At 35.7% G+C, this 24,866-nt stretch overlaps 1 protein-coding gene across 6 annotated transcripts in view; it reads left to right on the top strand.

The window, feature by feature from the left end:
• Positions 1 to 427: 427 nt before the first annotated feature.
• tbc1d1 (TBC1 (tre-2/USP6, BUB2, cdc16) domain family, member 1) overlaps positions 428 to 24,866 on the top strand; it is a 111,298-nt gene continuing 86,859 nt past the window's right edge. For 2 of the 6 annotated variants that reach the window (XM_067441847.1, XM_067441849.1), the window contains exons 1-3: positions 1,014 to 1,211; positions 2,366 to 2,657; positions 5,189 to 5,425. In XM_067441847.1, coding sequence (XP_067297948.1) covers positions 2,370 to 2,657; positions 5,189 to 5,425 — 525 coding nt within the window. In that variant the 5' untranslated portion in view covers positions 1,014 to 1,211; positions 2,366 to 2,369. Of the gene's footprint in view, positions 478 to 1,013; positions 1,212 to 2,365; positions 2,658 to 5,188; positions 5,426 to 12,897; positions 13,164 to 19,404; positions 19,577 to 24,866 lie in introns of those variants that run through there. The other 4 variants (XM_067441848.1, XM_067441850.1, XM_067441851.1 and 1 more) reach the window with 4 other exon arrangements.

The raw sequence follows: 24,866 nt of genomic DNA on the forward strand, positions 1-24,866 counted from the left end.
TATTGCCTTTTTTGCAACCTTTCAGCAACTTTAGTTGTGTTCTTGTATTATAAATCATGCTTAGAAATGTGAGCATTACTTTTATAGGCTATATTTAAAATTATATAATATAAATATATAGACCTACTGATTTAGACAGATTACTTTTTTGGTTCATGGAAAGTATGTATTTTGATACATTTATATTAGTTCATAATTGTGTCATTTGTTTTATTTTAAACGTCTCAGTCATTGGCAATCTTGGTCACCCTACACATCTATTTATAGACTTGTAGACTGTGTGTGTGTGTGTGTGTGTGGTTCGCAGTGGTCTTTACGTTCGGTTTGTGTAACAAACCTAAATACAGCAGTTGTGTCTTAAATGAAGAGCAAGAGCTGTCTGTAAGCACGCGCACAAACACAGAGCGCGCGCACCGGCATAAATCAATCTGGACGCTGGAGACGGCAGGTGTGGCGCTGGAAAAAGGCACGTTTTGGGTAACTCTTTGTTTTACAGCCTACATATATTACACATATCGGATGTTGATATACTATTGGGTACAATAATCATTATCGATAATTGACAACAGCACAATTAGGCCTACATTTGAATTTGTTGAGTTGTTTATTGTGCAGACGTAAAGAGAACGTGGACACTGACTTTGTTCTTTGGACACCAAAAGGTCACCGTTCACTTTTATTGTATTATGAGGGAAAATACAGCTAAGCTAAAGGGAATGTTGACACGGACTGTCAGTCACCAAATCTAACGTCTCCTTTTGAGTTCCTCAGAAGAAATAAGGTCATACGGGAAACAGGATGAGGATGAGTAATAATGACACGGTTTTTTTAACCTAGGGAAAAACTAGAAACACAAACGCAACAGCTTTACTAAAAACAGAGTGGATTTCAAAGTACAGCCGGACTGAGAAAGTTTTTTTTTAGTGCTAGCTAGACCTTCTCTCCCCGTGATCTGCGGACCGTCAGAAGTTCATTCAAACGTCAGATGAGAAGACTTCCTTAATCACACGCGCACCCTCGCGCTATTCACACTACGCAGGCTATTCCGGTGTGTGTTATTACTATGACGAGAGACTGATACAGTGATTAATCGACTACTTTGTAGAGAGTTCAGAATGAGAATCAGTTGCCGATGGGACATTATAATCTGTATGGTCAAAAACTAACTGGACCGTTAACTTCCTCAAATAGGCGGCGCATCGTGCGTAAAGGTAAGTGAAAGTTAAAACTTTTGTAAAGATGATTGTTTATTTAAATATAATTAATAATACTTTAAAGGGATTTAAAGCCAAATATTAGTCTGCGACAAACCTATGACCTTGCCCAATGTCCTTATTTTTATGATTTTATTTTTTGTTGAGGTGACTTCAGTTGTCTCTCTCCTAAGTTGTAGGCTACTCGAATCCATGACCTATGCTGTATTTTTTTGTTGTGAAATTTTGCCATCTCTTGTTGTTATCAGAGAAACTTTCTGTTGACCTCTCTGTAAATAGCAGTTGTCTCATTAGACATGCTTGGCTATTTATACTCGCTGTTGGTTTCAGCGTGCATGTGGGCAACCACATGAGGAACTCGTCTCAGAACCGCGCAGGAGGACCATTTATTCCTTTTGTTCGCATACAGTTCCCTCTACTAACATTGGCACTCTTGGTAAATCTTGAGAACTCACAATATATAATGAATTACATTTTTTTTTCTCTAATGCATGTTGACCACCATTATATATTAATATCTCTGAAGCACACCAGGGTGCCTATAGGAGCATGAAATTGTCCAGCCATGACTTGCTGTTCTACAGGAGTATAAATATGAGGAAACACAAAGGCCATTTGCCTTAGTCATTCATCACAGAGTAAAACAAAGAATATTGTTCTGATGTGCAGCAAAAGATTGTTGAGCTTCACAAAATATAAAGTGGCTGAAAGAAAATGGCTAGAGCTGTAAAAGTTCCCATTTACACCATCAGGGCAATAATTAAGAAGTTCCATGAACTAAATATATTACAAATCTGCCTGGAATAGGACATGTATCTATATTTCTAAAGCACGGTGAGGAGGAGAGTGGCCAAAGCCTTTTTTTTTTTTTTAGCCTTCCTGACCTTTTTTTTCAGTGATAATTTTTGTGTATTGTTTATTTATTTTTGACTATCATTTGGTGCCTTATCTAATGCCAATTTAAAATAATAAAAATAAGCATAAATAAAACTTGTAGATAAAATATTGTTTAGTAAAATACTATTTTAATATTATATTAATATTACATTTGTATTATATTATTATGTATCTTTTCACAGAACCACCTGCTTTATTTACATAGATGTTTTTGATATGGCTACATCTAGTTCCTCGTTTTTTTATTTTATTAGGAGCATGGACTCCATGGAGGGCATTTGTTTCGAGGTCAAACCCAGAGGTGACTCAATCAAAGATCATCCTCTTTGTGCCCTTACGCAAACACTTCCTGTATCAGAAGATAAGAAGAAGAAGAAAGAGGAAGGTGAAGAGGAGATTAGGTACAGGCTAACTCTGGTTGGATCTTTGGCCATTCATCCACAGACCACTATGACCATGCTCCCCTGGGTGGTGGCTGAGATACGGAGGCCCCGGTCGAGGGAGGGGAACGGAAACCATGAATTTAATGGCACGTACTCTCCAGAGGTCAGTTTATTTATTAGTAACTGGATGTAATACATGTTGGAAAAAGTACATGAAAAACCCCCCCAGCAATGTAAAGCCTAATCGTAAGTGTATTATATACATACACTGCTGTTGGGATAGGTAGTTTTTTATGTATACGCCGAAACGCTGCTGTGAGTAGTATGTAGTGCTGCTGCGCAAATAGCATATATCAATAAATAACCCATAGCAGATCTATACAGGTGGAGCTGGGGAAGGAGGAGGGTTTTAGAGGAACTCTGAAGTGTACTGCAATCTATATAGTGAATGTAACAAGTCATTTAATGTGTTGAGCAACACGCTTATTGGCTGCTAGTGCAACGTGGACCAATCAGCTTGTGCCAAGTAGTTAACGCTATTGTTACAAGGATGGTTTTGCAGCAGTCTTTTATCAAACAAACTCAAATCTAATAAAATACACAATACACTTCTAAACAGGAACATAACAACCAACATAAGGCAACGACAGGACTGAACAGCAAATTAACAAGACATAGCTGAACTGAACTAATAATTAATCAGAAATAGGGGTGCCACGAGATCTCGCGAGACTAAACTTTGACGCGATTTCTCGTCGAGGTGAAAAGCTATCTCATCATATTCTTATGACCTGGTAATGAAGCAGTGAGGGTGAAGTTTATATTACGGCTCCACTCTAGTTTTGTAGAAATGAAAGCAATTTAATAACACACACACACTGTAATACTCAAGCGAGGAGACATTAATGTGTCTCCGTGCTTCTCACTCAGGGGCGTAGCTATGCTAAAGAGCCAATCAGCAGCAGGTGTGGGCGGGGCTTCCGTCTTTGTGCTTCTTACTCAGAGGCATGGCTATGCCGATTTAAATCGGGTAGATCATAACAGTTCAATTCCATCAGCTCATCTAGAACGAGTTGTTCGAGTCTTCCGAGCTGTTCGCAACACTGATCAAAAGGCGAAGACCAACGTGTTATGTGTTATGAGTGTGTTTTTCGTGTTAGTAAAGCGCGAGCTTGCAATTAGCATGTGTTATGTGTGTGTGTTAGATGTTAGTGGATGACCTTGGCGAAGGATTTGTTGCACGGCAGAAGCACCAGAATTATATTTTTAATGAATCCCTAATCATAGAGTTACGATCGAGAAATTGAAAGTAAAGGGGAACACGGCAACACACATTCAAACACGATTTCAATATTACCACTGTTTGAAAGCGGCTTCCTGAGGCATGAGAATTTCTCCCAATATGAAAGCTATCTGTTTTTTTTACATCTCATAGCTCATCTGTATGCTTGAAGAAAAAAAAGGTCTCTATTTCCACTTTGAATATTGAGTACTTTGATTATGGTTATGGTTTGTACTTGATATCTATGATCAGTTTGTAGGAAGGAGTTCAGTTAGGAGGTCAAAAGTTAAGCTCATATGCAGTTCTTATGTCTTAAGAGAGCATACAGGAAATAATACAGTAGGCCTACTGCTGTCTTTTACTGTATATGATAATTCATACTCAGAACATAGAAATGAAATGACATTCATTACAAGATTATTAGTTAAAACATTTCAAATGCACCTGCAAACCATTTTTAATTTCTAGTCATGCATTTCATCATTGTGGATTTCTTAAAAATACTATGTAAATCTCGTCTCGTCTTGTTCTCGTGAACCTGATCTCATGTCTCGTCTCGTCTCATCTCGCGAGATTAGTGTCTCATCACACCCTGGTCACACCCCTAATCAGAAACCATGGAGACAAACGGGGGCGAGCAAAACAACTAGAAGTACAGACATGAACAGATCAAAAACAAACTCCAAACTTAGACTAAACTAACTCACACTGCGACAGCTGCAATTATCATCAGCGCACGTTTGAACCATTAGCCTGCACCATGTACAGTCTCATGACAGAACTATGTATTTATACATTGCAGAAGAGCCATAGTTTTTTTCTCAATGGTAAACAAATCTGGTATGAAGGTGTTAAATTTTAGTAATTTTAAAATGCAATTTATTCCTAATTAATGTAATTAATTTATTAATTCATTCAGTTTCACATAATCCTTCAGAAATAATTGTAATATGGTGATTTGGTGCTCAAGAAATATATTATTATTATTATTATTTTTGTGTTGTTGTTGAAAACAGTTGTGCTGTTTATAATTTTTTCATGTAAACCATAATATGTTTTTTTCAGGATTATTTGATGAATAGAAAGGTCAAAAGAGCACCATGTATTTTAAATTATTTTCATAACGTTATATATGTAGATGAACTGTCACGATTTAATGCACCCTTGCTGAGTGAAAATATTAATTTCTTAAAAACAAAACAAAAAATCCTTACTGACTCCAACATTCATGTGTATATAACATATGACATCTTTATTTCAGAGTTGAAAATTATTAAAGAAAGCAATTTTTTTTATTTTAGATGAATGCTATGTCACAGTATTCAGTATTCATGAACATACTGTACATAGAAGAATACTATGGTAGGACCTCTCAGCATTTTTGTTGTTGTTGTTCTCTCTGATTGTCCAAGGTTCGAGATCAGCCTGTGGTACTTCAGATTTCTGCCAATTCAGTGTGCTGCACTCTGGACACAGCAGGACCGGGGAAGCCATGGGACCCATTGCAACATATGGTTCTGTTTGATCACAGGCCACATCGCATCACCAAACTCATTCACAACAGCCAGGAACCTAGCTATTTTGGCTGTCTGCTCAGAGAGGAGAAGAAAGCAGTCTGCTATGTATTCCGCTGCCAGGACCAGCTTAAGGTAAGGGGAACTTTTTTGGATTAGCTGCGTTTGAACACTGGATTAATTCATTAATTCCTAGGCCTGGTTTCACAGACAGGGTTTAGACTAAGATAGGATTAGAATTTAAAAGTTCAGTTGAATTTGAAATGGAATGGACTTTAAGCAGAGCCACACAAGTGTTGTAAAATTATCACAATAAAATAGTGTTCATAGTTTTGAGATTGTTGCATTTGTGGCTCTTTTGTGGAACTGTTAGAGGTTTTGCCTAGTTGTTATTCTCACACAAGACTTTGAAGTGAATCTCTTTTGATGAAGGAAAGCTCAGAGGTTTAAATGTCAACCCTCCCTCCTAATGGCTGTTTGTGCAATGTGTACGAGTTCTGTGTGACTAAGGAACAGTATTATAACCACAAAATGACAATCAGAGAGGACAATCATTTTTTAAACATTTTACCAGAATGGTGCCCATGTATAACATTCCACAACAATGCTGGAGTATTGCAAGTCGATGCCATGCTGTTGATATGCAGTTGGTAAGGTGTTTTAGGGGTGGCTAGGTGGCTCCTTATTGGCCCACTCCAATCTTAAAGGGATAGTCCACCCAAAAATTCAGCCATCATGTGGTTTCAATAAGACTTTCTATCTTTTGTGGAACACAAATAAGTTATCTTGAAGAACGTTGCATGGGAATTAAATACAATTTTGATCTGTTGAATTTGTTTTTCCTATAGACTTTTATGTCCTTTTAAGTCTTAAAAATGTAATGGCTCAATTGGAATTTGGATCACTCACCAAAGTTTAGGTTCAAGCTGAGGTTTAACATTAACCTAAAGTATGAGCAACTCTAATTGTGATTATTGTCTTAACAAGGACGAGGTACACATTACATTGGGTTATAAGGAAATATAAGACAGATAAAATACTTTCTTCCTCACATAAAAGTTAGCACATGTGGCTATTCACTTCCATAAAAGTTGTAAAAGGTGGTATATGTGTATGTATGTGGGTTTATGAGAGAGACTGATTTTGACACTTTTAACATCACACCAATGGCAAATTCACATAACTTCTTCCAAATGTGTTATCATTAGGTAACATGGCCAGTAGCACAGATTTATTCAGCTGTCTGTAATAAAGCTAAAACCCAGTAAAATCAAAACAGTTTTGTGAAATGTGAGTGCAAAAGGTGTCTTTATTGTGGTGGTAAACCATGGTGGTTTATTACAATAGACTAATTGTTTCTGAATATTAGCTAGCAGTGATGGAGTATCTGAGATATAGATTGTGACGCTTCCGTCATCAACCTGCATTTAGGCAGGATGCAGATGCAGGAGGCAGAAGTTGTCATAGTAACCATTTCCTGTGTCAGTGAGCCAACCACAATGTGGCTACGGACTCGCTGTGACTGTTTATTGATGTGATAAACAGACAGTGAGATGTGTTCATGTGTACTGTCTTTTGACCACCTGTCCCTCATGCTTCCATTCTTCACAATCAGTGTGTGCGTACATGTCTGAATGACTGAGATTCAGATCATAGCAATGTTCCCTCAACTTCACACGCTCCATGTTCTTTTTTTAAACTGAAAAACAACAACGGAATGACCTCTTCAGCCATAAATTATTAAAGACATGTTTTCTATCAACTTTCATGTTAGCTTCTCACCAGCCAATTTAAGCTAACATGATTCCATTTACTCTGTCTTTCATGTGAGACCCTACAGCTGTGCTTAAGCTCAACAGCTTAGCATATAGAAAATACCGTTGTATCTTTTCTTGTTGTTCATTATGTCTCTGTAATATTATGGTGACAGCTGTGTAAAGTCATATTTAAGCTGTGAAAGTCTGTGAAAGTCACATTGTGGGTAACTTAAAGGCAGGGTAGGTGATTTGTTCCAGAAACGTTTTTTTGTTATGCTGGTTGAAAGTCTCTTTACATCCTGATAGCAATCACTCTGTTAAAATGTTTACTAAGTATTGGGGCGTTTACTTTTTTTGAGCTATCAAAAGCTCAAGGAAAAGTTGATTCCTCAAATCATCACCCCTTTAAGATATTTTTGTTGAAATCCGATGGCTCAGACCAGCTCAGACAGGCCTTCATTGATGTCATTTCCTCTCACAAGACCCATAAAAGGCGCTTAAGATGTCGTTACAAAGTCCATCTCACTACAGTGATTCTACAATCATTTTATGAAGCGACAAAAATAGCTTTTGTGCACAAAAAAACTAAATAATTACTTATATAGTGATGGGCCAATTTCAAAACAAAGTTTAGAGCGGTGATGAATCAGTGTATCGATTCATGATTACATAATTGACTGCATAGCTAATCGGGGATTATCTCACTTATACCAAGGTAATTTGCCGGCATAGACAACTTAAAGCTGCTATTGATGCTTTCAGTGCAATATTTGACCGGAAGGGTAAAAGTGACAGCTGTTTTCGTCGGTTACAGCTCCTTAGATGTAAATGCATACGTTTTCCATTTTTAGTTGAAAATGGTGGCATCTAGGGGTGTATAATATATATTTTCTGCAATAATACCGTAATTGTTGTTTTAATGATGTGCGGTCTGACATTATAGAGTATATCCCTCTCACATACACACAGAAGCACATGCACGTTATGTAGTCGTGTAGATTCGACTAGTGCCGGTGCACATAGCATGATTAAGTCTATATTTATATAATTTAATATAGTTAAATTATATCGTAGGGTAGGCAATTTTCAGAGCGAAAATTCAGAGCAATTTTCAGAGAAGCTTGTTTTAAAAGCAGGAGATCGCTCCTATTCAACCTGTATATGCTGAGCCAAATAATTAAAAATAACAAAATTGCTTACCACAGCTATGCTGACGACATTCAGATCTACTTAACACTATTGTCTAATGACTACAGCCCCATTGACTTCCTGCTCAAATGCATTGATGAAGTTAAAAACTTGTGCTAAATGTGCTAAAACTTTCGTCAGTTAAACAAAGAAAAAACTGAAATCACTACATTTGGAAACAAAGATGAAATTCTCAAGGTGAACGCATATCTTGAGGCTAAAGGTCAAACAACAAAAAATCAAGTCAGGAATCTTGGTTTGATTTTTGGAGTCAGACCTGAGTTTCAGTAGTCATGTCAAAGCATTATTTAAATCAGCATAATATAATCTAAAAAATATTGCACGAATTAGATGCTTTGCTTCCAGGCAAGACTTAGAGAAACTCGTTCATGCTTTCATCACCAGTAGGGTGGACTGTAATGGCCTTCTCATCGGCCTTCCCAAAAAGACCATTAGACAGCTGCAGAATGCTGCTGCCAGGATTCTGAGCAGAACCAGAAAATATGACCATATGACACCAGTCCTCAGGCATTTACACTGGCTTCCAGTTACATTTCGGATTTTAATTACATTTCGGATACATTTCCGATTTTAAACTACTATTACTTGTTTATAAATCACTCAATGACCTAGGACGTAAATACATTGCAGATATGCTGATTAAATACAAACCCAACAGATCACTCAGATCAGCAGGATCAAGTCGGTTAGAAATACCAATTTCTATAATTGTTTAAGTATACCTTTGTTCTTATCTTTGGTTATTATTATTTTATATGTTCATTTGAATTAAATATGATAAGTGGAAACTGGGTTTGATGGAAATAGTAAGTTTGACAAAAAGGTTTGAGTATGTGGAAATCTGTGGAAAGGTATGATGAGTGAAAATGGGTTTAACAAGAAGGTTCTTGAGTAAAAATCATGGAATAGTGATTGAATGAGAGGTGAGGAATTAGAGGTGATCTAATTAAGATGGTACATGTATGTAGACTGTAAACTGAAAAATGTTTTATTTTTATTTCAGACCACTATATATGACCTTTTCATTGTATTATTATTCTTTTTTAAGGATCTTTACAACTGTTTTAATTATCTTTGTTTTTAATTTTTAATTCTTACACATGGTATTCTTTTTTCTCATGCATATGTTACCTCTATTTTAAATTAATTTCTATGTAAAGCACTTTGAATTGCCATTGGGTATGAAATGTGATATACAAATAAACTTGCCTTGCCTAGTTAATAAATATCTCACAAAGAGAGCGGTTTTCTCCAGGTATCACCATGATAAAAAAAATTGATATTGATTTTATGCAAGTTTACTAAACAAGAAGTTAATATTAAGTGACTTATATTAGACTCCATATTGCCTGGTTTTCCTCTTTTTCGCCAACGAAAATATTTCAAAACAAAGCCACAGCACTGTAATTGTGTGTCTGAGCAACACACTCTGTGTGTTTTCTTGCTGAATGAATCAGCACTTTGAACGAATCAGCTGAATGAATAATTCAAGGAATTAGATAGATTTAAGTTGCCATGAACTGGCTTTTTTAATTTTTTATACTGTTGTCTGAGGTCAACTAATGATGTTTGTGTGGTTTTTACATTCAAAAACATCATAACTAAGTAATAGGCTGTTTTCTACACTGGTTTTGAGGCTCTTTCCTGAACGCTGGGTTTTGATGGGCATGACGCACTGGAGACTTGGAAGTAAACGCCCACACTAGGATTGGATAAGATTTGCATATTTAATGAGCTTCTGCTCCCCTGTCAGTTCACATGAGGGAGAGATTGTTTTGAAAGCGGCAACCAGAATGATTTTCTCGATCACAGGGCTCATAAACATCTTTATCAAACAAACACTATGATTTATTTCTCATCCACCTGCGATTGATTGGAAAATTATTATTGTATTACATGGCCCGCCCGATTGGTGGATATAAGCGCAAACCGCTCACACACACACACACACATGCGCGCGTCCTTCAAATGTCGAGTTAAAAGAGAGTGAACAGATCAAGAAAGGAATATTGTTTTACTATTTGAGATTGACCGGCCTGCTGCCAGGCTTCTGTTTTGGTAACCCGTCTGGAAAACACATAGTCTTAGGACGTTGGGCTTTGCGAGCTCTGGCCCATACATGTCTAATTCCAGCGTGCTAAAGATATGTTCTGTTAGACATGTATACATAATCAAAACAATCTATAACAATGCAATTCTATTACATATAAATAAGACGTTTTATTCACATAAGTGTGTTGCACCATTCCTCCTGTTGGATCAAATACAGAAGAAACAGCATTTTGTTTTAATCTTAGTATGTCTACAAATCTAGCATCGACCTGAGACTTGTTTACAAATGATTCCACGGTGAAAGGAAGCGAACACACATATAATGTCTTTCCCACGTTAGCTGGAACTTCAAAGTTCAAAGGAAAAGTTTAACCACTCATTCCTAATATTAGGATCCAAAGAAAGCTTATGCAGTGACTGTGTTTTTCAACAACCAGGAAAATTTTCTTCGGCATGTTTATTGCTGCTGGCTAGCGTGATCCGAACAGCTCCATGAGTTGGTGGGCGGGGCTACTGAATTAGACACGCTGTAGAGGCGGTGATTCGCAACAGATGACGTCAAGATGCGCACACGATTGTTTTCTAGGTTTGGTGTCATAAATAAAAGCTTTTCTTTGACTAACAAGGAAGTTTTCAGCTCTGAAACTTACAGGATATTCTTATGTTACCATGACCTTTTATATATCAAAATCTCAAGGGAAAGTTGATTTCACAATTCATCACCCCTTTAAGACCAGATAGTAAAATGCTTGTTCCTTGAATGAATCAGCCGTTTGAATGAATCTGTTTAGCCTCAATGACTCATTAACAGTGTCTTACTGCCACCTACAGGCATAATTTCACATTTGACGTTTTAAATAATTTCAAATATCAGTTTTCAACGTTTTATATTTTATACATCAAAAAATTATTTATGCATAACTGTAGGTTATTAATTTGTCACCTCTAAGCTGCATTAAAGAGTCTGTGTAAATGATCTAAATGCCACTTCAGATGCAGCATTCTGTTTCCTCTGCACTGCAAAGATGAATTTTGTTGATACATATTTAATTCGATTGGTAACAGCCCTATTGTTAGCCTGACAAGCCAGACCCACATCAAGATGTTGGCAAATTACACTTTTGTAATTTGCTGCCACCGCTAGTGTGCATCTGATTCTAGGCTACCCTATTGTGTCTTATTATTAAAATTTAATTTTATTAAATTCATTAATAAATTATTAATTTCATAAATGTAATGATTTTTTAAAAATATAATTATGTTTAAAAAATAAAATTATAAAAGTAAAAAATATGATTTCTGTAATCTCAGTTGACCACCACACAGAATATGAAGAATATCATAAACTTTAGGAGTCAGCTGACCACGGCAGTCCTAAACCTGCCAAGGTACCAGCACAATAAGAAATAGAAAATAATATACCCCTCAGAAAAAATATTGTCTAATTATCATTATCGAGAAAATCCCATAAAATATTTTATATTGCACATCCCTAATAGGCCTATTTTTAATTGAAGCACAAGATGATATTTGGACCATTCTCAAATTATATTGAATAACATGATTGATAGCTCCATTAAAGCAAAATACATTAAATACTACGATATTTTAAAAGTTATATTTAATAGCCTATACACCGACACAGGCATACACAGGCATAACATTATGGACACTGACAGGTGAAGTGAGTAACACTGATTATCTTTTCATCATTGCACCTGTTAGAGGGTGGGATATATTAGGCAGCAAGTGAACATTTTGTCCTCAAAGTTGTTGTGTTAGAAGCAGGATAATGGGCAAGTGTAAGGATTTGAGCGAGTTTGACAAGAGCCAAATTGTGGTGACTGTTCTGATAGAAATGTGGCAGAATTCAAAGTCAGTGCATCGTAGTTTCCTGCGTATGGGGCTACAGCCACAGGCCAGTCAGGGTGCCAATGCTGACCCCTGTCCACCACCAAAAGCCAACAGTGGGCACGAGCATCAAAACTGGAGCATGGAAGAAGGTGGTCTGATGAATCATGTTTTCGTTTACATCACATGGATGGCCGGTTGCCTGTGTGTCTTACATTTACATTTACAGCATTTAGCTGACGCTTTTATCCAAAGCGACTTACAACTCAGGAGTACAGGAAGCGATCCGTCAAGAAGAGGCAAAGAGGCTTCATATTTTTTGATGAAAAATATTTGACTAAATAGGAAACAAAATACTATAATACTATATATTTATTTACTATATATTTACGAAAATACTATATATTTATATATATACCTACAGTCTGTCAGAATATACAGTGTTATAATTTGTGATTAAATGTATTTTATTAAATAGAAAAACTTGTCAGTTTATAGTGTCCTGCAGGCTGCAGCCTAAATCTTATGCCACCAGGTGGTGGTCAAATCCTGAATATAGGAATTTGGAAACCTCTTAATGGAGAATAAATCATTATTTCAGTGAACGCCTATTAGTATTAATATTTATAAACAAGCTGAGTAAAATAAACTAAATTAGGTTTTATTTATATTGCAGCTGTAGTTGCCTAGTTGAATCTCCCTTATGGGATCTAAACAAAAAAGAAATAAGCTTATAACTGAACATTTTCCACTAAACACAAGAAAGTTTAACGACACGCGTTTGTATTCCCGTGGATGTGATATGATCTGCTGCTTGTAATTTTCTCTCATCATCATGTGAATGTTACCGTCACATCCCACTGAGTGCCGCTCAAACGGTCACACACACTACAATTTCCCACTAGTTTCACTTTCTCCATGAGATCTGGATGGCTGAAGCGATGAAAGCGCGCTTTCACATCTTTCATTTACTGCGGAGGGATGTGAAAAGCGAGCAGGAGACAGTGAGTATCTTTATAAAGTTTGTTTGGAATTTGTTTAGTTGGAAAGTACATGTGTGTTAGCATACTTAGCTAGTTGGTTAGCCACTAATGAGAGATTTTAGTGAGCATTAGCCCATGGCAACAAAATGTATTCCCTTGTTATTTACGTTAATTCAAGTAGGCCTATATTAGTTTTCTCTCTCATGAAAAGTAAATAACGCGTTGTTTATGTAAAGCAGTACATCTATTCTAGAAAATTAAGTTTTTCTTTGTAAAGTTGTCTTAATGGCTGTGTTTCAAAACCTACCCAGCTGCCTATCTAGACAGCATTTTTGGGCATTGATTCAAATGTTCATAACGCGCCAGTGAAGATATAGATAGGCAGGTCACTATGTTTTGAGACAGGCAGTCTATCTGTCAGTCTGTTAGTAAAATAATAGTTCAAAATATTTATTAAAAGCTAGTTGTAACGATAAAAATGTTTGAAGTAACGTTAGGCTACTGGTCTAAATCTAGGTAAATAAAGACCGCAGATGTCGGTTAACGTAATTTGATAGGCTAGGTCAGTCAACAGTAGCTGTAATACAGTCATGTATCTCTATGTAGAAAAGGGATTTGGTGAAATGCTTTAAAGCTGATTTTTAATGTAGTTGAACTATTGAACATGCTGAAAAAATGATTCAAAGTGAGATACAGTTCCTGTTGAGAATAAAAGGGTGGTGCAGTTTGTTCAGTTCTGTAAGTGTTCTCATTCAAGCAGCATGTTCCCAGACTGACACTTGAGGCATTGTGGAGTAATATTGATGGTGTCATAATGCATTGTGAGAAGGAACTTCAAGAACTTAATGGGGAAGTGTGCATGAGAAATGTAAATCATTTACATCGACTTTAAAGTTGTTTTTGTTCATGAATGAATGAGTATAATTGGTAATTTTTCTCCCAGCCTGTCATAATATTGTGCTTTGTTGTGTTCATCTGATTGTCCGGCTCTTTTAACCTTTTAAATGTGTTGTGCTCAGTGTAGTTCATTTCATTAGGTTTTCTTATGTGTAACTAATTCTTCAGTAGTAGCCTAAATTAAACCACCTCATTTTTAGGTGTGTGTCACAGTCACGTGTCCTGCACTCAGTTCCACCTCATGTGACCGGTGCTCCCTCCTTTTATAGAGTTCCACGATTTTAAAGCTACACTGTGTGATATTTTCCCCATCTAGCGGTGAAAAGGTATATGACCATCCAGTGAATATTAGTTTCTGTTCCCCTCAATTTTGATTTCGTTTTAACTCCTACGGTGGCCGATTAAGTCCAAGATTAACATGGCAACCCCCCTCTTCACATTCCACACGGCCATCGAGTGTTAAAACGTGAAAGGCGAAGCTTGAATTTATGGGTATGTCCCTCTTTGGCTAATGTACTTTAAAGATGGAGGGGCAACATGATGACGGGCATTCGAACCCCTCACCCGTATGTATTTTCAATGGCATATTATAAACTTACGAGAATACTTTATTACTTGAAAGAAGTAAACATTAATGAGCACATATATTTTTGAAAGAACTACTTGTTTTTAGCTAAGAATAAACTAAAAAAGTTACACAGTGTAGCTTTAATTTTTAACACTGAACTTAGAAACCGTGTTGTGCATCTGTGTTGTTTTCAGCTTATATTTCAATGTATGAGCAAATACAGCTATTGTTGTCTAAATGCATTAACTTTTATTTAAATGCAGCAATATAAGAAATATTGAATCAGAGTTATGAATCACGTCATAAATTAATCAAACTTTTGAGCTAGTCTAGTCCAGGTTTTAACTCCATCCGTCTATTTCACTGCTTATCATCTGGTTGTGGGTTTTAATGGAACTATTCTAATTATTTTAATTTATTATTATTTAGTTTTATTAAAATAAAATCATCAAATAAAATAAACCTTTTATTCAAATATTCACACAAAAGAATCTAACTTTTGCACTGTTAAACTATTAGTGGTCTGTTATTATTTTATTCAAATTGTTAATTAAATCATTATTTTGATAAATGTTATTTACTTTTAAATATTTGTATACATTAATAACAATGATATCATAATGATTATGCTAATTACTAATTATGCTGTTTTTAGTTGTGGCGATTAGATTACCTCATCGTCTAGTATTTCCCGTCTTTTCCTGTGACTTGACCTCAAAAACCTGAACTTTGAGATTGTGGTCTTGTGAGTGGGTGTGCACTGTCACTGTGGAGTAATGTGTGCTGAAAATCCCTTTGTGTTATCACACAGTTGTTTTAAAAGTCTATAACACAGTGGAATATGACAGATACATTCATGTAAATATTTGTAAAATGTCACAGTGATTTAAAGAATGCTAAAGTAAATTATCTTTGACATTGGTCTAGGTTGTTTGTCCCTGTTTTCCAGAAGTTTTTTTGCATTGTGTGTGTGTATAGGTGTGTGTCTGTGTCTGGATAAAGTCAAAGCTGTGTGTTTTTTTTTCCGGGTTTGGAGCTGTGGCATTTCCCACACTCCCTTGTGTTCTGTCTATCTCTCTCTCCTCCTCACTTGTTTAGATGTTAATGGGTTTGGGTATTGCGTCAAAGTGCTGAGACAAGCTATTTTTTTTACATTTAAGCTGTTTGTGAGTCACCCAAGTTGTTCATCAACTTGACTGTCTAGGTATATTTAGTTAAAATACCCAAAGCAGTGCAACCGCAGTAAATCACTTTGACTGGTTTAAGGATGCAGATCTTGGTGTTTCTGTGCTGATAATGTCCAGAGCTTCACCAAAGCTGCTCGCCACTTTCACTCTTCCAGCGAGGGACAGGAGCTGTTTGTTAGGGGTTTTTCTGCTCTTCTGTGTTCATGCCAAGCTGAAAGGGCACTGACTTCTCTTTATTTTTGGATTACTCAGTGTTCCAACCCTCCTGACTTCCTCAGTGTGAGTGAGTGTGTGTGTGTTACTAAGTAAGAACAGACCATGTGTTTGTCTGTCTTAAGTGTTCTTGGCCATGGAAAACCATGGCTGGTTGTTCACGACAGAGAGGGATGCAGAACAAGCAGTAATGTATTTAAGTTTGGAGGTGTCAGATGTCATATATACTGCAAAACAGTGAAAGGTGGCTAACTTTGAAAAGGTTCTTTTAAAGGGATCCCATGGTGTTGAGACTTGTATGGCTTAATATAACATAAATGATGTCTCTTACTGAATTATGTGGTAGAAAACCCATGAAAGATCTACGTTATTTAAAAAATCGATTTTATATTTGGACCATGGGCGGCGCCATTTTGTTTGCGTTCTAGGTTGATGACGTAGAGTGGTTGAACTCCTCAATCAGCTGGCGTTACCCGTTGCTATTTTTACCACAACGCAACTCGAAAATTGTTTCAGAGTTAAACAAAACAAATGAATTGCTTTGTAATTGTACTTAAAACACACTCAAACATACATGTGCACACAAACTCACCTACACAAGTCACAAACAGATCGGCGGGCGCGCACACACATACCTGACTGCTCTGTCTCAATCGCATGCATCATCACCAAAACATCCTGCCTCTCTTCCTCACGTTACTTTATCCCATCGTCCTACCTAGATATTTCCCTCTGCTGGTCACATTAGGCATTATAGTTAATCTACTATCAACAGTCTATCTAGGGAACAGGATGTGTTGAACAGGATATCAACACAGGGAATATTGAGGGTTATGTATGCGCGCGCAGTGCGTGCGTGTGTGTGTGTGTGTTCGCGCCGATCTGTTGGGATGTGTGTGTGTTCGCGCCGATCTGTTGTGTGTGTGTGTTTGTGTGTTCGCGCCGATCTGTTGGGGTGTGTGTGAGAGTCTGTGTGAGAGAGAGAGTTTGTGTGCACATGTATGTTTGAGTGCGTGAAGTCGGACAGCTGTTTGTAAATCGGCTTTACTCGTTATTGCGGTGGAACGTGAGACTGAATGACTGCACTCGAACATGTCCACTATGGTGTCGGACAACACTACAAATGTCCGTCCCTTCAAATAATGCCCTATTTAAGGGTATAGGGTCGATTTCAGATTCAGCCCCGGTCGTGGAGACTGCAGCAGCCCAACATCTCGATTGAGACAGAGCCTGTCGTGTGCGCGCCCGCCGATCTGTTTGTGACTTGTGTAGGTGAGTTTGTGTGCACATGTATGTTTGAGTGTGTTTTAAGTACAATTACAAAGCAATTCATTTGTTTTGTTTAACTCTGAAACAATTTTCGAGTTGCGTTGTGGTAAAAATAGCAACGGGTAACGCCAGCTGATTGAGGAGTTCAACCACTCTACGTCATCAACCTAGAACGCAAACAAAATGGCGCCGCCCATGGTCCAAATATAAAATCGATTTTTAAAATAACGTAGATCTTTCATGGGTTTTCTACTACATAATTCAGTAAGAGACATCATTTATGTTATATTAAGCCATACAAGTCTCAACACCAGGGGATCCCTTTAACATCATTTAATGTCTTGAGGAATGATATTTTGATTAAATGTTCACTGCTGTATTGCAGTGAGAATCTAATCATTAAGAATAATGGGAATTGGAAAGTTAAAAAAGCTTAAAAGTATTCAGATTCATGCATTACAGTAATTATAATTTTAAGAGGAAATTATGTTCTTAAAGGTTCAGTGTAGGGATGTCAGGGTACCAAAATTCCAGTAGCTGGTACCAATACCATAACCATACCACTCATACCAATTTCAGTACCACAGCAAAATATTTTTGTTGAAACTGTCAAAACTAGTTTTCAAAAATATTATTAAATTCAATGAGTGTATTATTTATGATGATACTCAATATAAGTAAATAATACACATTTAAAGGCTGTATGTTGTTTACAATTAAACATTGTTTAAAGATCAAGTGAAAAATAAGCAACCATCTAGGGATAATTATTATTAGTATTAGAGGCGTATTATTATTATTATTATTATTATTATTATTATTATTACATAGAGACGTAGCTAAATCTACTGTACAACATAGCATATTCTGTCAATTTCTATATACGCCAAACTTTTATTTTGACGGTTTACCATGAAGACATTGACCGTCTGTTTATTGATATGACAGTTTTCTCAAAAAGTGATGGTTCATGCGTTCGTGCCCTCATATAGTGACACACTGCAGTTGGCAGAGACTACAAAGACAGCGAGCAAGTGTCACACGTCCCGCACATTTCCATTCACACAGAGACACATGCAGAACATGCAGGAGTAATATTTAAATAGTATTTTGCAGTTTAATATTTACATACACCACTTGTATATGTTCGACTTCAGTCTGGAGCCCTGCACTTAGATTAACTGAACGCAGCTGCGGACTGAAAATACTCGGAGTCGGTACTACAGAAATGCTGGTAAATTTCAGTACCGACTTGGTACCAAAGTACCGGTATTTGTGACCATAGTTCAGTGCGTATATTTTAGAGGCATCTAGCAGTGAGGTTGCAAATTGCAACCGCCAATCGCTCACCCCTCCCTTTTGAAGCACATAGAGAAGCTACGGTGGCCGACACGGGGCAAAAAAAATGTCTTCATCAGAGATGGCAGAGAGTAGCCAGCTCTCTGGAGAGCGGTTTGTCTGTTTAGGGCTTCTGTAGAAACATGGTGGCGCAAAATGGTGACTTTACTTTAACGGAACCCACGTCTAGTTATATGTAGATAGAAATGGCTCATTCTGAGGTAAAAAAACGTAATGGTTTATTATGTAAGGTCTTTAATACACAACTAAAATACAGTTATGTATATTATAGTGCATTTCTGTCAATAGATCCTAATCTAATCCATAAATACTACACACTGCAGTGACTGCACCTTGAACTGTTTTGAAAATATCATAGTATTTGTTGCATATAAAAATGTCATAATGCAAAAATAATCTTAATTGTATTTTTATTTTTATTTTTTTATATGACCTAGACATGTTTTCATGAGATCCACCCATAAACGCATGCCAGTGTTTCCACTCTTTGGCAAGCTTGTATCTTTAAGCTGTAAGCAAACCTCCCCACAATCAAACACTGTTACCAGAGATAAAGCCATCCCAGAGAGAGAAGAGAAGGGAGGAGGAGGGTATGAGAGATTGTAACTTTGCTGTGTTTCTGAAGGTGATCTTCCTAGAAAGATGTCATGGTGCGGTGCTCTGACTGAACCACATTGTTCTGAATCAGCCTGGGAGGCGGACCCAGAGTCTTCCCTGGGTCCCAATAAAACAGAGGAGCAGCTAAGAGAGGGAGGGACAGAAGGGAGAACAGAGAAAGCTTTGAGGGACTTACACTTAGCATTTGAAGGTACAGGAAAGTAAAGGTGAAGACGCAGTAAAGTGAGGAAAAGAGGTATAGCTGAGATGGAGAGATGAGGGAGAACACATGAAAGTGACGATCAGGTTTGGACATGCCTTTTCTGCGTAGATGGCTGAGTCAGGTAAGTTATGTGAGTGTGTATGTGAGTGTGTCAAGGCCATTCTGTGCATTGTTGTCACAGCACAACATTTCCAGAAGGAGACTTTGCATATCATTGTATTTGTTATTAAGAGTCCTTAAAGCATTGCTGTTCGCTGGTTATATGCTTGAGAGCATGGTTCCCATTGGTTTCTTTTCAACAATTAGGCTGAGAACAATTTAGTTTGACCCTTGAGGCATCTGAACTGTGTTGTGTGGTTATTTGTGTCTTATTTTGGCCTTTTAAACATACATTATACTTTGCTTAAGCATAGCTTTAGCTAGCCAGTTATTTTCTGATTTTCCTGTTTGCAACAGGCAGTTATACAAGACAAGTCTTGTTGATACTTGAATATACAAGTTCATCATCTTTGGCACAACTGCTTGCAACCTTGGACTTAGGAGATTATTAACAAAAAGAAGTGTCTTGTTTGACACAGATTGAAGATCTAGCCTTTAAGGTCCATTGAATATCATCGATGATCTTCTGCTATGTGGTTTTCCATTGCAGAACATCATTAACTAGATTTTTGGTCACCATTAGTATTGCATCAAGGTTGTTGGTCAAATTTCTTCCCTTTCATATGTTTTCTTATTATTATTCTCTTCTTATAAAATATGGCCAAGGAAATGACTCGCACTGTTGTAGCCAATCGAATTATTCCTTTATAATGGTGCCTGATCAGAGGTTATTTTGTATAGTTCATCAGTGCGTTATTCCCCCAAAATAGAAATGGAACACCCACATTTCATCAAATTATTATCATGATGGATAAAATCATGTTGGGGAAAATCAAAATCAAGATCATTATTTTATTTTATGCTGAATATTTTGTTTCACTATGAAATATGCAAAATTCATGTAATGAATGCTATGAAAAGATCTTTGGATCTTTGTTGGATCCGTTAACATTAGACAATGGTTTATTGTTGGATTCACACTTCACAGTATGACTTTTTTGTCTTTTTTTCCCCCTGTGATTCACAGCAAGTATTTTGGATTCACAGTAAGACTTTTAAAACCTTTATCTGATGAAGAGAAATGTGTTTTGATCCTGAGGCCATCCTTAAAAATATTCTTGTTTGCCGTAACCCGACCGACCCTGTCAATTTAGGGCCGACTCAATTTTTTATTTTTTTTTCCTTTTAGTCCGACCGACTTGCCGGTTGTAAATTGGCTTTAAGACCGACCAATTTCTTTTTTTACTTTTCAAACAACTAATACAACAGTAATAAAATAATATGAATTATATTTTAGTAAGTATTATAAATGTATAAATTGCCTGGGCCATACAAACGAAGGCTACGTTCTTTCGTTTATAGAAAAACCCGTGACGTCATCTATGTTTACACTATGGTTAACGGATGTCACACTATGGCCTGCACGTGCGTTCGTTTCGGCTCGGCTCATCCTCTCATTCACTGTAACGTTAGACTGTTAAAGCCCTGTCGGAGATTTCGCCGTGTGACAGGAGTCAGGACCATGGACACGTTACACACACCAGGCAAGTGCAGTGCAGAACTGCGGTCAAGCCAGCCGCGCTTCGAAAATACACGGTCAAGCCAGCCGCCCTTTTTTTTTGTATGCGCGTCTAATAGTGCTCTTACGGTATGGGTGCTGGAAGCGGTCAAAATGGTTTTAAAGACTCTGTAATAAAGGCGTTTCATTTATACTTTTGCATTTGTCCCTAAAAAGAGTAAGACCATCATTTTTCATCTTATTAGGACACAGAAAATACAATTTAATGTTTTAAATAAACATGACTTATTTTTATTTTAATGTTTGCATATGCTATACATTAATTATTATACGTAATTTATTTTTATTTTTATAACTTTTTGATTGTAATGTTTTCTTATACTATACATTAATTACTATACATAACTTATTAATTTTATTGTTATTACTTTTTATTTTAATTCATAGTTAAGTATAATATATGAATTATTATGCATAATGTATTACTATTAATTATATTACTATGATTTTAATGTTTTATAGGCTATATTATAATAATAATTATATATTATTATTATTACAATGAATTTGTTAATATTCATGTTAAAATAATACATCATTAATGTTCATTTTTTTATGTTGGTATACGCTATACATTAATTATTATACATTTATTAATTTAAATTGTATTAGTAATAATATAATATGTGTAATATGTGTAGTAATAATATAATATAATAATAATAATAATAATATATTTTATTTGTAAAGCCCTTTTCATAGTTAAAAACAATCCCAAAGTGCTACACATAAAACAAATAAAACAAAATTAAAAACTGGGGAAAAAAAAAAGAAAAAAAAATTATTAGCAAAAAGTAAAAAAATGCTTGTTTAAATATATATATATATACATATATTATTACTATTAATTAATGTTATTCATCCTTATATCTAAATTAATGTTACTTTTTTAATGTTTGTATATGCTGAACATTAATTATTAGTCATAATGTATTCATTTTAATTGTATTCATGTTCTTTATTTTAATGTTTTATATGTATTATATATTAATTATTATACATTCATTACTATTAATAATGTTAATATTCATGTTAATTATCATACATCATTAATGTTACTTTTTATACATAATTTATACAAGCACTTGCTCTGTTCAATTTTCAAAAAAATCATAGAAATCTTTCCTTCATAGGTTTGCTCATTCTGTCAATTGATATTTGTTCAGAGTGACCCTGACTATTACTGTATTTATTTACCAGTAATTTTACTGTATATTTTTTGAGAAAAGTACAGTCAAACTCGCCCCAACAGTCATTTAAGCACTTAGTCCAATTTTCAAAAATTCATAAAAATATTTCCTTCATAGGTTTGCTCATTCTGTCAATGGATATTTGTTGAGAGTGACCCTGACTATTACTGTATTTATTTACAAGTCATTTTACTGTATAATTTTTGAGAAAAGTACAGTCAAACTCGCCCCAAAAATCATTTAAGCACTTACAGTCCAATTTTCAAAAAATCATAAAAATCTTTCCTTCATAGGTTTGCTCATTCTGTCAGTTGATATTTGTTCAGAGTGACCCTGACTATTACTGTATTTATTTACAAGTCATTTTACTGTATAGTTTTGGAGAAAAGTACAGTCAAACTCGCCCCAAAAATCATTTAAGCACTTACAGTCCAATATTCAAAAAATCATAAAAAACTTTCCTTCATAGGTTTGCTCATTCTGTCAATGGATATTTGTTCAGAGTGACCCTGACTATTACTGTATTTATTTACAAGTAACTTTACTGTATAGTTTTTGATAAAAGTACAGTCAAACTCAGCAAAAAAATAAAAGTAAATTCAAACACTGTCCAATTTTCAAAAATTCATAAACATATTTCCTTCATAGGTTTGCTCATTCTGTCAATGGATATTTGTTGAGAGTGACCCTGACTATTACTGTATTTATTTACAAGTCATTTTACTGTATAATTTTTGAGAAAAGTACAGTCAAACTCGCCCCAAAAATCATTTAAGCACTTACAGTCCAATTTTCAAAAAATCATAAAAATCTTTCCTTCATAGGTTTGCTCATTCTGTCAGTTGATATTTGTTCAGAGTGACCCTGACTATTACTGTATTTATTTACAAGTCATTTTACTGTATAGTTTTGGAGAAAAGTACAGTCAAACTCGCCCCAAAAATCATTTAAGCACTTACAGTCCAATATTCAAAAAATCATAAAAATCTTTCCTTCATAGGTTTGCTCATTCTGTCAATGGATATTTGTTCAGAGTGACCCTGAATATTACTGTATTTATTTACAAGTCATTTTACTGTATAGTTTTGGAGAAAAGTACAGTCAAACTCGCCCCAAAAATCATTTAAGCACTTACAGTCCAATATTCAAAAAATCATAAAAATCTTTCCTTCATAGGTTTGCTCATTCTGTCAATGGATATTTGTTCAGAGTGACCCTGACTATTACTGTATTTATTTACAAGTAACTTTACTGTATAGTTTTTGATAAAAGTACAGTCAAACTCGCCCCAACAGTCATTTAAGCACTTACAGTCCAATTTTCAAAAAATCATAAAAAACTTTCCTTCATAGGTTTGCTCATTCTGTCAATTGATATTTGTTCAGAGTGACCCTGACTATTACTGTATTTATTTACAAGTCATTTTACTGTATAGTTTTTGAGAAAAGTACAGTCAAACTCGCCCCAACAGTCATTTAAGCACTTACAGTCCAATATTCAAAAAATCATAAAAATCTTTCCTTCATAGGTTTGCTCATTCCGTCAATGGATATTTGTTCAGAGTGACCCTGACTATTACTGTATTTATTTACAAGTAACTTTACTGTATTGTTTTTGAGAAAAGTACAAACTCAGCAAAAAAATAAAAGTAAATTCAAACACTGTCCAATTTTCAAAAATTCATAAACATATTTCCTTCATAGGTTTGCTCATTCTGTCAATGGATATTTGTTCAGAGTGACCCTGACTATTACTGTATTTATTTACAAGTCATTTTACTGTATAGTTTTTGAGAAAAGTACAGTCAAACTCGCCCCAACAGTCATTTAAGCACTTACAGTCCAATTTTCAAAAATTCATAAAAATATTTCCTTCATAGGTTTGCTCATTCTGTCAATTGATATTTGTTCAGAGTGACCCTGACTATTACTGTATTTATTTAAAAGTCATTTTACTGTATAGTTTTTGAGAAAAGTACAGTCAAACTCGCCCCAACAGTCATTTAAGCACTTACAGTCCAATTTTCAAAAATTCATAAAAATATTTCCTTCATAGGTTTGCTCATTCTGTCAGTTGATATTTGTTCAGAGTGACCCTGACTATTACTGTATTTATTTACAAGACATTTTACTGTATTGTTTTTGAGAAAAGTACAGTCAAACTCGCCCCAACAGTCATTTAAGCACTTACAGTCCAATTTTCAAAAATTCATAAAAATATTTCCTTCATAGGTTTGCTCATTCTGTCAGTTGATATTTGTTCAGAGTGACCCTGACTATTACTGTATTTATTTACAAGTCATTTTACTGTATAGTTCTGGAGAAAAGTACAGTCAAACTCAGCAAAAGTTGTTCAGTGAAAATAGTGACATTCAGTGACATTGTTCAGTGAAAATAGATCTGTGTAAAAGGGGAAATTGAACTGTTAGTCGTTAGCCTGAGGCCATACTATCTGCCATGGGAGTTTACCCATGTTTTGGTGTTAGCTGCATATGTGCCACCCTCTGCTAAAGCGGATACTGCATGTGATACACTGTTCTCAGC

This window comes from Pseudorasbora parva, chromosome 4 (assembly GCF_024679245.1).
Source record: "Pseudorasbora parva isolate DD20220531a chromosome 4, ASM2467924v1, whole genome shotgun sequence".
Lineage (NCBI taxonomy): Eukaryota > Metazoa > Chordata > Actinopteri > Cypriniformes > Gobionidae > Pseudorasbora > Pseudorasbora parva.